General features: G+C 50.7%; 1 protein-coding gene across 2 annotated transcripts in view; it reads left to right on the top strand.

Annotated features, from left to right (window-relative positions):
- Window positions 1–93: 93 nt before the first annotated feature.
- Window positions 94–12,306, top strand: part of SLC4A3 (solute carrier family 4 member 3) — a 31,995-nt gene continuing 19,782 nt past the window's right edge. For both annotated transcript variants that reach the window (XM_053982469.1, XM_053982468.1), the window contains exons 1-6: window positions 94–147; window positions 5,037–5,177; window positions 6,413–6,569; window positions 10,102–10,436; window positions 10,862–11,004; window positions 11,603–11,814. In XM_053982469.1, coding sequence (XP_053838444.1) covers window positions 5,124–5,177; window positions 6,413–6,569; window positions 10,102–10,436; window positions 10,862–11,004; window positions 11,603–11,814 — 901 coding nt within the window. In that variant the 5' untranslated portion in view covers window positions 94–147; window positions 5,037–5,123. The remainder of the gene's footprint in view (window positions 148–5,036; window positions 5,178–6,412; window positions 6,570–10,101; window positions 10,437–10,861; window positions 11,005–11,602; window positions 11,815–12,306) is intronic.

Below are 12,306 nucleotides of genomic sequence, written 5' to 3'. Positions count from 1 at the left end.
GGCCGGGCCGACGGGAGGCCGGGGAGCAGCGCCGCCCGCCGCCGGCGCGGCGCGGCACGGCACGTGTCGGGCGGAGCGCGGCGGCGGGGCCGGGGCGCGGCGCGGCGGCGGCGGCGGCGGGCGGCTCTCCTGCTCCGGCGGTGTGAGGTACGGGCCGGAGGCGGGGGGGGGGGGTGGGTTGTCCCTGCGCTGCTGCCCCGGCTGCAGCAGCTCCGCCTGGCTGCCCTGCCCCGGCCCGTCTGCGGACCGCTCCGGTGCCGCACGGTGCGTGGCGCGGTGCGGGTGGCTGCCGGTGCGGGGCATGGTGCATGGCATGGCACGGTGCGGGGCGGTGCATGGCACGGGGCACGGCACAGCACGCAGCGCGGTGCTCGGGCTGGATGCGGCGAGGCTTGGAGCAGTCCCGCGCTCCGCACCGTACGGGCTTGCAAGGCACGGCAGGGACGTGGTGCAGTGACCCCCGTGGCTGTCTGTGTCCCTTTCCTTCCCCGACTGTACGTGTGTCTGTCAGAGCCGTCCGTGCGTCCAGTGGAGGGGTGGCTTATTGTTACTGTCTGGTGTTGGCACTTCGTTCTGGAGTGAATTTTGTTCCGTGTGTTCGTTTATGTGTCTGTGGACCATGCAGGCTCCGTCCCGTGTGGTACCCTACGAAGGGCCTGTTGTGAGGGAGAGTCACGGAACAGACAGTGCTTCAGGAGTGAATGGCTGTGATGCTTCATCCAGGGTAGTTCAGCGGAGTATAGGATTCATTGAAATATTTAAGCCTTCTAAAGTGTTTGTGTAATAATACAAATTTCAACATAGCCATGTGGGAGAGAGATCCACAGGTTAAAACCTTCATGCCACAAAACTTTGTGTGTTTACTGTCTTATGTGTTGCCTTTTCATTCTGGTATGTGTGTCTTGTTCCTCGACCATGACAGAGGAGAGGTAGGGGCAGTGCAGCCCACTCCTGTTTCTCGTTTGGCTTTGAGGCTGTGAGTGTCACAGTAGCATCCAAATGCTTTGATGTATGCAGCAGCACCCCTCCTGCTCCTTTTCTCCGTGGACACGCACATCAGTATTTCTTCCCAGGAAGATCTTCCAAGGCCTCTAATCCTTCTCCTTTGTGAGCTCTTCCCGTCTGTGTCTATCAGCCAGTCCCTTCTCCTCCCCTGTCCTCAAACCAGCTTTGCCCCTGTGGCTTTATCCTTATCTTAACATCCATTCCTAGTCTAGACACTCCACAGCTAAATTATTCTCAGCCAATGGCCAAGAGATTAAGGAAGAGCTGAGGAGATGGATGTGGGACCTGATGGCCCACAGAGCTGGGGCAGCCTGCCTGTCGTGCTGTCCTGCGTTACTGACTCCTTTGTTGCAAAGGGACAGTGTGAACTGCTCGCCTCGGCCCTCAAAGATATGCCAAATTGCATTTTTCTCAGCAAAACAGGGAAGCACTGGCACTGTGAAGCAGCCTTTGGGGATGAGGGGGAGCCCCGCTGGAGTCCCTGTGAGCAACATGTGGGAGATGCTGTAGCTGCCAGCATTGCAGGGACATGCCTGCTCACTTTCCTTCAGAATCCGTTAAGCCTAGATGGTCAGTACAATGGTCAGTACAAGGTATGGTGATTTTTGTGAGCCAGTTCTGTTTACTGGTGTGCTTGTGGAGAGAGTGGGGATGTGTGAGTGTACACAGGTTGGCAGGCTGTGGATTTTTCTGGCTTCCCTTTGAATCTGGCCTGCTGGCATGACGCTTCTATTACTGAAAATTACTTCTAGCAGGAATGCTGAATCACGTACTCCCCATAACCAGGAGATACAGTAGGATGAAGGTATCAGTAATTTGCTTTTCTTTAGTGGTGTTTGTTTTTTTAGTTTCCCATTTTATCTTATGCTCTTCTTATGGCAACCCCGGCAGTGATGCCAGCAGGCTGGGCACTTCAGCATGGTGCTTATTAGGAGAATTCTGCCTGATACTCCTTTTACGTTTCTATTTTAAATTTTAACCTATTCTTAAATCTCTTTATGAAGGGCTGCCTGACAAAAAAATAATCTTTAGTTGTGTTTTACACCCTTGAGATCTTTCCAGACTGCTGGTTTGTTCATTCCCCATCTTAGTCATCCCATATTGTGCTAGATAAAATTAGCTCCTAACCTTTCCTTATAAATCAATCCCTCTGGCCCACTGGCAGAATTTTGCTCTTCTCCGAATTCCATCTGTTGAGGGTGGTAGAAACGCCAGGCCGGATCCCGTAGGTTTCCATCCCACCTTCCTCCAGAGGTGGCACAAAGTAAGGGGCAAGTGGCCTCTAGTGGCCATGGACAGCCGTGAATGTGCCGAAGGGGAGCAGCAGTGCTTTCAGGCTGTGAGCTTTCCATTCTTCAGAAACAGGAGAGCTGGTAGGGTTATAGAAGGAGAACACACCTCTCACCCTCACCTCCTCTCTCGTCCCTAAAGCGTCAGAGCCTTCCAACAGTTGGGCCCCAAGTCCTGCTGGCTTGAGGTGCCCACACATCGCATCCTGCTTTCGCAGGGTGGTGAGTGGGGCATTGATGGAAACCCCATGGGTGTCTTCCAGTCCCTCTGAAATTTCAAAGCAAGTCCCCGGGGCTCTCTTACTGCTACTACAGCTGTCTGGCTTTTAGCTGTTCAGCCTCATTAGAGTGATGGCTTCAGCATAATTCTAAATGTGCCGCTATGACGGGTAAAGAAAGACTCGGTGCTGGATTTTCCCTCCCTTTTAACTTCATTTAGGCAGTCGGGCTGTAGTTTTAAACTCAATATAATGTCTTAGAAAGCTGATGTCAGTAGAATATGTTGCACCCAGTAGTTCTCCAGGATGTGGGTTTCATCCCTCCCAGAGCACAAAATGCCCCTGGAGACTCTGCCTTGCTTCATACCTAAGGTTAACGTCTGCTAACATACCTAAGGTTAACCTGAAACAAAGCACATTGCTTCACAACCCTGCTGGTAGTTTTAGTTTACTTCAAAGGCCCCATAAGGCATGTTAGTAGCACAGAGGTGAAGCTGAGCATTAGCATTTCTTCTATTAAATTACCTTTACTGTTTTACTAAGTCTTAGGGATTCTGCCTCTATAGGAGCTGCTGTCCAAAGCTCCATTATCTTTTTACCCCCTACGTCCTCGCAACACGTTTTTGCAGTCACTCTGTAGCTGTGAATGTTCTGTTCCTTAAAAATGTCCAATCCTTTCTTTAACAGTGGTGATGCCATGGCCCTGCAAAATGAGGTTCCCCTGACAGCTTTTCCCACTGGAATAAAATGTTCCCTGCCTTCAGTTTCAAAAGTATTGCTGTTTGTTTTCATGGAATTGTACCCTTTTCTTGAATTAAAAAAAAAAAAAAAAAAAGTTAAAAAAAGACATGTATTAACCTTTATCATGCCTCCTACTAAAAGGATGGCCTGGATGCTGCATTTGCTGTTTAGATGTCTGTCTTGGCAGCCTATTTCTCTTGAGCTGTTGATGTCTTACTGAGGATAAAATTAGTGATGAGTCCAATGAAGTGTGTTTCAGGGGTTTCTTCCATTATGTTTTGCCTTGTTCCTGATAATTGGGAAGGTAGAGCAAAGGAGCATCCTTCATCAGTGGTCAGATTAGCTCCTCAAAATCTTGCCTTACAGATGGCCCTGGGATTTTTGGTTTGAATAAGCTCTTCATGTAGGCAGAGCAAGCAGACTGTGGACCTTCTGGAGATCTTCAAAGATAGAAGTGATGATGAAGTGGCCTTACTGGTTTCATCCTTAGACAGTCTTTAGTGTTTTAGTCATCTGTCTTGAACAGTGTCCCATGATAGGTACTTCAGATGAGATAGTAAGAAATCCTTCAGCAGATAGCCAGGACATAGACTGTAATACTACTCCAAAGCTTTCATAGCTGGAGAATAGCTTGTTCTGAAAGATGAGTTTAACTTCTCTTAATTTTCTTTGTCATAAATAGAACTCGTTACCAGAGAGATAGCCAAGCTATCCTCTGACATTGCAGTCTTTTGCTCCTTGATGACATCATTGGAAAAAAAAAACGTTTTGTCAATTTTGAATTCATTTGTATTCTACCCTTGTAGTTTTAACAAATGTCCCTTTTCTTGTGCTGTGAGCTGAGGACACTTTGCTTCTCCCTGTGCCCAAATCACTGTGTATATGCTTACATCTTCTCTGTTTCAGATGAGTTTTTTGGGATCAGTGTCTTCCCAGTGCCAGTCTCTGTACCATCTCCAGTTCCTCCTGTGCAGACCATGCTGTTGCAGTGTAAAGCAACACCGTGCTGCTGCTGTAGATGGTTTGACCAGAGATGTTTCTATGTTAGTTTGTATCCCAGTCCTTGTCAAGTGTAGCACCTCTTTGCCTTCCTCACCTGTAGTTGGATATTGAGCAGATTGTTCTTTTGTGCTGTCCTCAGGGACTTGTGTGTCCTTTAGCCCTGCCAGTGCTGACAGGGCACAGATCTGCAGCCTGAAGGTTGGTCTCTTTGCCTGGAACATGTATTGTTTTGTGTGTGGCGTTTGAATGATGAACTGTTTGTCCTTGTCCTATCTCTGTGGTCTGCACAGCTCTCTCTGTGGTTCCTTCTGGCCTTTTTTGGGATCTGTCCAGTTAAAGCTAGGTGCCACACGACCACTCTGCTGCCTGCTCCTGGCATGTACTCCCAGCACCTGATCTCTCTGACTTTTTCTTTCCCTGGTGGTCAGTCACACCCCAGCTTTGCACTGGTGTGCTGCTGCAGAGGTGGCTGAGCAGGAAGCTTTTCTTTCTCTTGCATAGCCCATGCAGGAGCTATATATAGCTGCTGTCTCCATTGGCCCCTCTGACCTTTCAGAGAAGGACAGGATCCCATCTATCCCTGATCAGCTGGAGCTGGTGGCCAAAGCAGCGTGGGCTGGGCCACTTGCCCCTGCACACTGCTGGGGAGAGGCCTGTCCTAGTGATGCCAGGGAGGTTTTCAAAGGGCTGCTGAGGTGACCTCTGGATCAGGAGCCAGGGGCTTGAGGGCAGTGGCCAGCAGTCTCCCACGACATTCCCTTGTCCTGCCCTCTCTCCACAGGTTATGCCACTCTCCAGGTTTGCTGGGTGCCTGCCGGTGAAAGAGAAGGGTTGATATTTTGCCCAGGCCCTTAGGTCCTGAACCAAAATGGCAGCTGGAGAGTCCCCTCCCGTAAGAGATGTCTTCATCGACTTGCAGCAGGTGAGGTGGGAATCCAGCAGCAGCAGCAGCAGCGGGGCCGTCTCTTCCCCGGGGACCGTGCTCCTGCCAGCTCAGAGCAGGACTGGTGTCCCGGCAGCGTGCTGCAGTAGGAGACACAGCCTGCGTTTACCGGGGACAGGTCTGCACGAAGCGTGCCCCGAGGCTGCCCACGAGCCCCTATCCTCTCCACACAGACAGCAAACTGTGGCCCAGAAAAGGCCAGAGATTGCTCTGTGAGATCCCTGCACCTTCACATGCCATTGGGTAGGGTAAGCAAGTGACAGAAGGCGCTGATTAGCTTGAAAACAGACTGTCCCCATTTGGGCTGGGCTTGGGACACCTGTGCTAAGGTGAGAGGAGAAGCAGTCTCACCCACAGACACAAAGCTGCTCCTAGGCCACAGCTAAGAACAGGGATGTGAGGAGAGGGATCTCTCAGCTAAAGCTGCCTTGCTCCCTCTTTCTGCCTAGCAGATTTGTCACAGTTGGGCCTCCTCCTGTTTCCATGGAAACATGGGAGTCCACAACAGCTCCGCGCTGGCATTTCGGCTATACTGATGGAAAATTTTACCATCTGCAGCTGCTCAGGAGAAAGAAAGAAAAAAAGAAAGGCCAGGGGGCACCTGGTGATACTCATGTCAGGGCACTTCCACCAGCAAAAGGCAGAGAAGTTCCCATTGCCTGAAACAGGAAGAAAATGGGCAGAAAAGCCTGAAGAAGGCATCCAAGAGGAACGGGGAGTCTCTAGATGTGTGAAGGGGAGGTGGGAAGGCACAGGGTGGTCACTGACCCGAGGGCAACTCACCAGAGCAGAGATGCTGTCTCACAAGGGGAAATACAGAGTAGGTCTAAGAATGAGAGAGATGGCAGACTGGGCAAAGGAAAGACTAGAGAGCAGCAGTTAAATGTGAGGAGAGAGAAATTCCAGCCAAACAAAAGCTACACATTTCATCTAATGGGAAAAACAGGCACTGGCACATTCCCTTGATACCTGCCACTCAAGAGAGGTGTGGAGGACCACAAAGGTATCCCTGCAGAGTGTGCCTTGGAGCTTGATGATCTGTTCTGGCACTTGGTTTTGAGCAGAGCTGTGCCTCTATGTGAGAAATTATGCCCCAGGCCTGTTGTATGGAGCCTGGTGCTCTTTAGCAAGCTGGCACTGTTGGAAGGGCAGGAGGATCTAGAGGGCTTTAGGGGTCTGCCGTGTTTGATTCTTACCTGGCGGTTTCTGTGCAGGGCAGAGATGACGCAGAGAAAGCCTCTCCTGGTGCCGAGGACGATGAGGACTTGGATAAGACTTTGTCAATCGAGAGATTTGGGGACCTGATAAGCAAGTCAGCATCAAGCAATCTGGAGAAGCAAAGTCGCAGCTACAGTGAGAGAGATTTTGAATGTATGTAGGTTTTGAAACACTGTACCCCCTTCCACCCTCACTACCAGCCCTCACTCAGTCCCACCTGCTCTGCAGCCTTGTGGCAGGACTGCAGATTGTATTAGCCTGCTATTCGCTTCCTTTCTCCAGAGCGTTCCTAAGGTGCTATGTACACACAGTTTAGCACCAGTGCCCACGGCCTGTTTCCAGTCTGTTCCTGTTTTCTCTGTCTCCATGGGCATAGCTACTGCACAGCTCACCCAGCAGCCGTAGCACAGCCCAGGGTGTTTGTTCACCTCCTAGACCAGTCTCTGAGACCTCTGCAGCTACTTCCCCAAGTTGAAATTTCCGGTTTAGAATATTTTTTTCTTCCATGTGGCTGCAAAGAAACATCCAAACATGACCAGAAGCCACGCTGTCCTCCCCAGTCTGAAAGCAGATGGCTCCAGTCAGACATGCCTGTGTATTTCTAAATAGCACTCAAGAATCCATTGGGCTTATCTGATCAAAGAAAGGAACTGCAAAATAAAAATGGAGTGTGAATTTAAAGTGCTGTAGTTATCTCACATGAATTCATCTGAGCAGCATATCTATTCCTCTATCTGCTCTTTCATGATGAAGGCAGCTGGTCTGCCCAATGTCACTTCGGGTGTTAAATGAGAATGTAACAACAAGAGTGACCATAAGCTATTGCCTGGTGTAGGTGGGTTATGTTACTTTGTAGTAACAGCAGTGAAAGGCAGGAAGAGGCCCCCATCCAGCAGCCTGTTTGTGTGGCAGACACGTAGCAATGGTTGGGAGATTTTCCCAGTCAGTGGCTCTCCACAGTCACATACTGCTTCTTTTCCAGCTTGGCTTTGATGAGATACAACCTTGGGAACATTATGTCCCAAGTACATCACCAGGCTGTTTTCTGCTTGGCCACTCATTTCCAATGGCTGTTATAAAAGTCTATTACTGTAGTGCACCTCAGCTGCTGGTTTTTTGCCTGTGTCATTTCTCTACAGAGGCTCCATTCAAATAGCACTTCCCATCTGGGCTCACAGTCACTCATACACATGGCTGCAAGGTGCTGATAGCTTTGCTGTGGGTTGAATTCCTGTCCTGTGCCCGTAGGACCTACCTGCTCAGAAGTTCTGCCTGTGTGCACAGCTGTGCTGGTTGGCTTGGAGGACATGGATGATCTGCTTGAGCATGCATGGCAGAAGCTTTTTGAAAATTTGACGAGAGATTTGTACTGTTTGGGGTTGGGTTTTTCCCCCTTATTAATAGGAGAATAATTTTTCTTTTGTCAGAATCAAGCTTGTTTTCCTCTGAACTCCTGATGTATTTCTATTGTCTAGGGCTACATCAACCCTGGTTATCAAAAGTTTTATGCAGTTTGTATTCATAAAGCTGGAAGATCTGGTTAGGTCATTAGGCTTCTAAAGATAACATACCAGCCCATAGAGGTGAATGTTCTCTAGGCTTAGAAATGTTTCCTGCTCCAGTCGAAGCCAGGAATTCCTAATATGTAGGCTCTTCCTTCTGGGCTCCCTATCTAAATTATTTTTCATATCTCTTGTATCAAGTTCACCAAGAAATGTAATCAAACATCTGGGACACTAGTTTGGCAGTAACTTTCCATACAGGCAGGCAGTGCAAGGAAGGGAGCGGGGAGGGAGAGCAGGGACTGGATGCACAGGAGGCCAAGGAGGAAGAAGAGGTTTGAATCCTTTTGTGTTTGGGAGAGGTGTGTTTTTCTCACCTCCAGACCACCTCTGGGGAGATGTGATCAGTTGACCTGAGGAAGGCTGAGTGCAGGGGTGAAGAGAAGAGTAGTGCTCCCCTCTTCTGTGCCAGATCACACACCATCACTGCTCTTCCCTGCAGCCCAAGGCTTCAGTTTCCTTCTGAGCCAAAACATAAATGTTTCTGTTTTGGACTGAAGTGAACAAGCCAGAAGGGAAAGATGGGCTGTGTCCTCATCAGCAGCTTTGTGCTGTTGAAGGAGCAATGTGTGTATAGTTGGGGTCTTCCTTGCTTCTTATATTAGAAATTCGTGCCTGACCTACCTGTGTCATGCTATGGAAGTACAGCTGCAGAACAGGAGGGTCTGTCTTCCACATCTTGTGAATGAAATGGGGTACACCCAGTTAAGTCAAAGAAAAAAACACTTTTGAGAGAAAAGTGTTTATAAAGTGCCCAAACTCTTTCCAGTGTGCAGATGTCTGACTATTCTAAATCTCCTCTAATCTTGCCACAAGCTGCTTCTTCTGAACCAGGGGGATGTGTGAAATATCCCTGCTGTTCCCAAGGGGGGAAACAAGGGAGAAAAGACTTGAGAAACCAAAGGAAAGGAAACATGACAGCAGAACAATGAACCTGCCTGGCTCTCCCAGGGAGAAGGTTACAGCCTACATTGAAAATGTCCTTTGAAGGTAGTTTTCACTATAAACAGATTTTGCTGCCATGTCACAGGAAAGCTGGGAAGGAACCAAATCTAAACCATCTGGAAACAATTGTTCAGGAAGAGCTGCCGAACAACACCCCCTTGCCAAGTGGCTAGTGCCCCCCTGATTTCAGCCGCTCCGGGTGCAGCCCCAGGACCTGTGCATCCTGCAGACTGTCTGTGGAAGGCTTTGTGCCTGCAACTAGCCTTGGCAGCAGTGGCTTCTCTTTCTCTCACAGTGGGATGCTGAGCTTACCCTGTTCCCTGCCTGGTGTGTTGCCTTCGTTTTGGATTGAAGGCTCAGAAATGCCCTTAATTTCTTCTCATTCTGTAATTCCCATGACACCCAGGTCAAGCCTGTATGAATTTCTCTTTGTAGATTAGTTTAAAGAAGAGTCCTTCTGCCCTGTTTTTTTACCCTGGTTTTTAAAAGACAGCCTCCTAACTGAACCTGAATTTCAGAGGCTGGTACAACACATGCCCTCAAAGTACCTGGGATTTGGACTTAGGTTACTTCTGCACTGTTGTTCTTGTGGCTGTGTAGGAGGAACTTTCTGTCAAAGCCTGGAGGATAAATAAGCTACATCTATTCAACTCAAAGAAACATTATGCAGAAAAGAAATCATTATCATTTAGGATGGAAAAGACCTTTAAGATCATCAAGTCCAACTGTAAACCTAACACCAAGTCCACCACTAAGTCATGGCCTAACTACTAACTAAAAGGTCCCAAAAAAGTTTGTAAAGGGCCCAAATTATGCTTGTTTGAGGATGCAAGAAACATTTCTCCATGTTTAGGAAGGGGACGTTGCCTGTGGCAGGTCACTGCAGCTCTGCACAGCCATGCAAATGGCTTTTGGCAACACAGGGAGAGTGCTGTCTTCCCCTGGGCAGTGGAGCTGTGTTGGGGTGATTTGGTATTGCACAGGGGCTGTGTCCCCACCTATCCCAGGCTGGACACAGCCTGCTGCATCACTGAAAGAGCTTTGCTATGTCCCTGTGGGCTGGTGGCTCTCCTTGCCCTTCCTGGCCCTTGATCTTCAGACCATGCTGTTTCCTGGAGGGGCGCCTGGCAGGTTCCTCCCAGCCTCTTCCTGCCCCTGACTCTCTTTTTCTCTCTCAGTCCACCGCCAAACCTCGCACCACATCCATCATCCCCTTTCCACTCACCTCCCTTCTGCCCTCAAGTTCCAAAAGAGGCCACCCCGTGCCAGCAGGAGGAAAAAAAGGAGGAGGAAAAAGAAGAAAACCTCAATACCTCCCTCAGAGGTGACCCCCACCATCCAGGAAGAGGACGAGGAGGGAGGAGAGGAGGAGGAAGAAGAGGAAGAAGAAGAAGAGGAAGAAGGAGAATCTGAGGCAGAGGAGGTCCAGGAGAAAGAAATCTCTGCAGAATCTGAGGCCGAAGCTCGTGGGAAGGACACATCCCCTAAGCTGGAGTCCCCAAGCAAACCAAAGGCAAGGCCAGGACATGCCTCTCTGGATGGGGCTTGGAGTCTGGAGGGAGGTGGTAGGAGGGTGCCAGCAAGTATGCTGCTCAGGGATAAGAAGTTGTAGCTGTGCAGTATTGTGGGAAGAGGGTTTTTGTCCTTGCTGAGTAGAGATGACCACCAAAGGACAGTGACAGGTAAGTTATTGCTTGGTGTGGGTGCAGAGGTGGGTGGGTGTGCATGAGCATTTTGGGGCTATAAGACCCATGGGGGAAGATCAGTGTGTCAGTTCTTAAGTTTTATAGTATAGTGGAGGGCTCAATATGACCAGTCCCAGGGTATGGGGCATGTGGGGAAAGTCATTGTGGCCCATTTTGGGGAGGATCTGTGTGCCAAGGATTGGGGTGAAGGCTGTCTGCCCAGCTCTTGCTGTCAGGACTGTTGTCTCTGCAGTTCACTGTTGGCAGCGATGAGGAGGAGTCCAGCAGCACTCCAGCTCCTGCGCAGTTCCACGTGGAGGAGGAGTGTGGCATCCTGTCCCCCATGCCTCGCTTTGCTGACCTGCTGCAGGACAAGGGCCCTGCCTCTCTCCACAGGTAGGTGAGCAGTGCCAATCTGCCTGCTGCTCTCCCCACCTCAAGGTCACTGCACAGAGTCTGTCCTCAGGGGCAGTGGCTAAGCACAGCCACTAAACTTGCCTGCTGAGTCGGAAGGGACATGGGCCCCAGAGGGAGAGCATCTCTGAGCACAAGGGCTGCTCTCTGGTGGGATGATGATTCCATGAGACTCCTGCAACCTCCCTGGCTCCATGACATCCTCATAGTGCAGGGTTAGAGGCACTGGGCTGCACACCTGGTACGCCTGGAGTACTCCAGGTACACGTGGAGTACCCTTCCTCCCAGGTAACTTGTGCTGTCGTGCTGAGCTGCAAGCTGGGAAGCCCCAGGGGGGGACCATGAGGCCATCGACTCAGGCGTAGGTCCCTGACACTGGGCACAAGCTGATCCCACTCTGTGGTAGGGAAGAGGAGGAGCAGAAGGAGCAGCCTTTAGGTTTTGCAGGAGACGACTCCTGGCCTTGCTCCTTCTCAGGGGCTTGCTGGCCAGGGCTGGGCCATGGGACCCCAACCCCTGAGGGCCACTGCCCATTCTCATTCACCCTGCTTACTACTGTCAGTCTCTTTGGTTCCTACAGCCCTCCCGGGCCTCGAGAGCGTCTGTCACGTGGGTGGGAGAAGCGCAAGGCCTGGGGCCAGGTGGCGAGTGGACAACGGGTCACCTACGACTTGAAGGAAAGGATGTGCATCGGCAGCATGACCACCCTGGAGAGTGCGGCGTACCAGCGCGTCCCCACAGACGAGGCCGAGGCCCAGATGCTGGCATCTGCTGACTTGGACGGCATGAAAAGTGAGGCTTTACAACACTACCTGCATTACCAGTGCGTGTGTCCCTTTGTCCCGTGCTGCTCTTGCCCTCCCCTAGCAGCCCTCAGGCATGGTCTTCAGCCTGCCGCAGGACCTGGTCCTCACCTTCTTGTTCCCCAGATCCTTCTTTTCCGGCAGTGTCTCATCTCTGTCAGCTTTGCATTGTCCACAGTGCTGATCCTCATGTTTTCAGCATCTCTACTCCCACCTAGCCCATGGATGCCTGCACCACCCACCCCCCTGTCCTCTCCAGTTCAGGGTTCCCAGCATTTCCCTGAGACCCAGCTCTATCCTCTCCTGACACACTTTCCCAGTGATCAGCCCTCTGTGTGACACGCTGCCAGTTCTGCTATTGCAGAAAACCTGAGGTGAGGAGCCTCCCCTCTCCTCTGCTCTCCTGGCAGAGGCAGCTGCCTCCTCTGGAGCGCCTCAGAGGGGGACTGCCCCTGTGCATGGCAGGAGGACAAGAGACAAG

The sequence above is a fragment of the Vidua macroura genome, chromosome 7 (assembly GCF_024509145.1).
Source record: "Vidua macroura isolate BioBank_ID:100142 chromosome 7, ASM2450914v1, whole genome shotgun sequence".
Lineage (NCBI taxonomy): Eukaryota > Metazoa > Chordata > Aves > Passeriformes > Viduidae > Vidua > Vidua macroura.
Note: the sequence above shows the minus strand (reverse complement) of the source record. Positions and strands in the feature narration are given on the sequence as shown.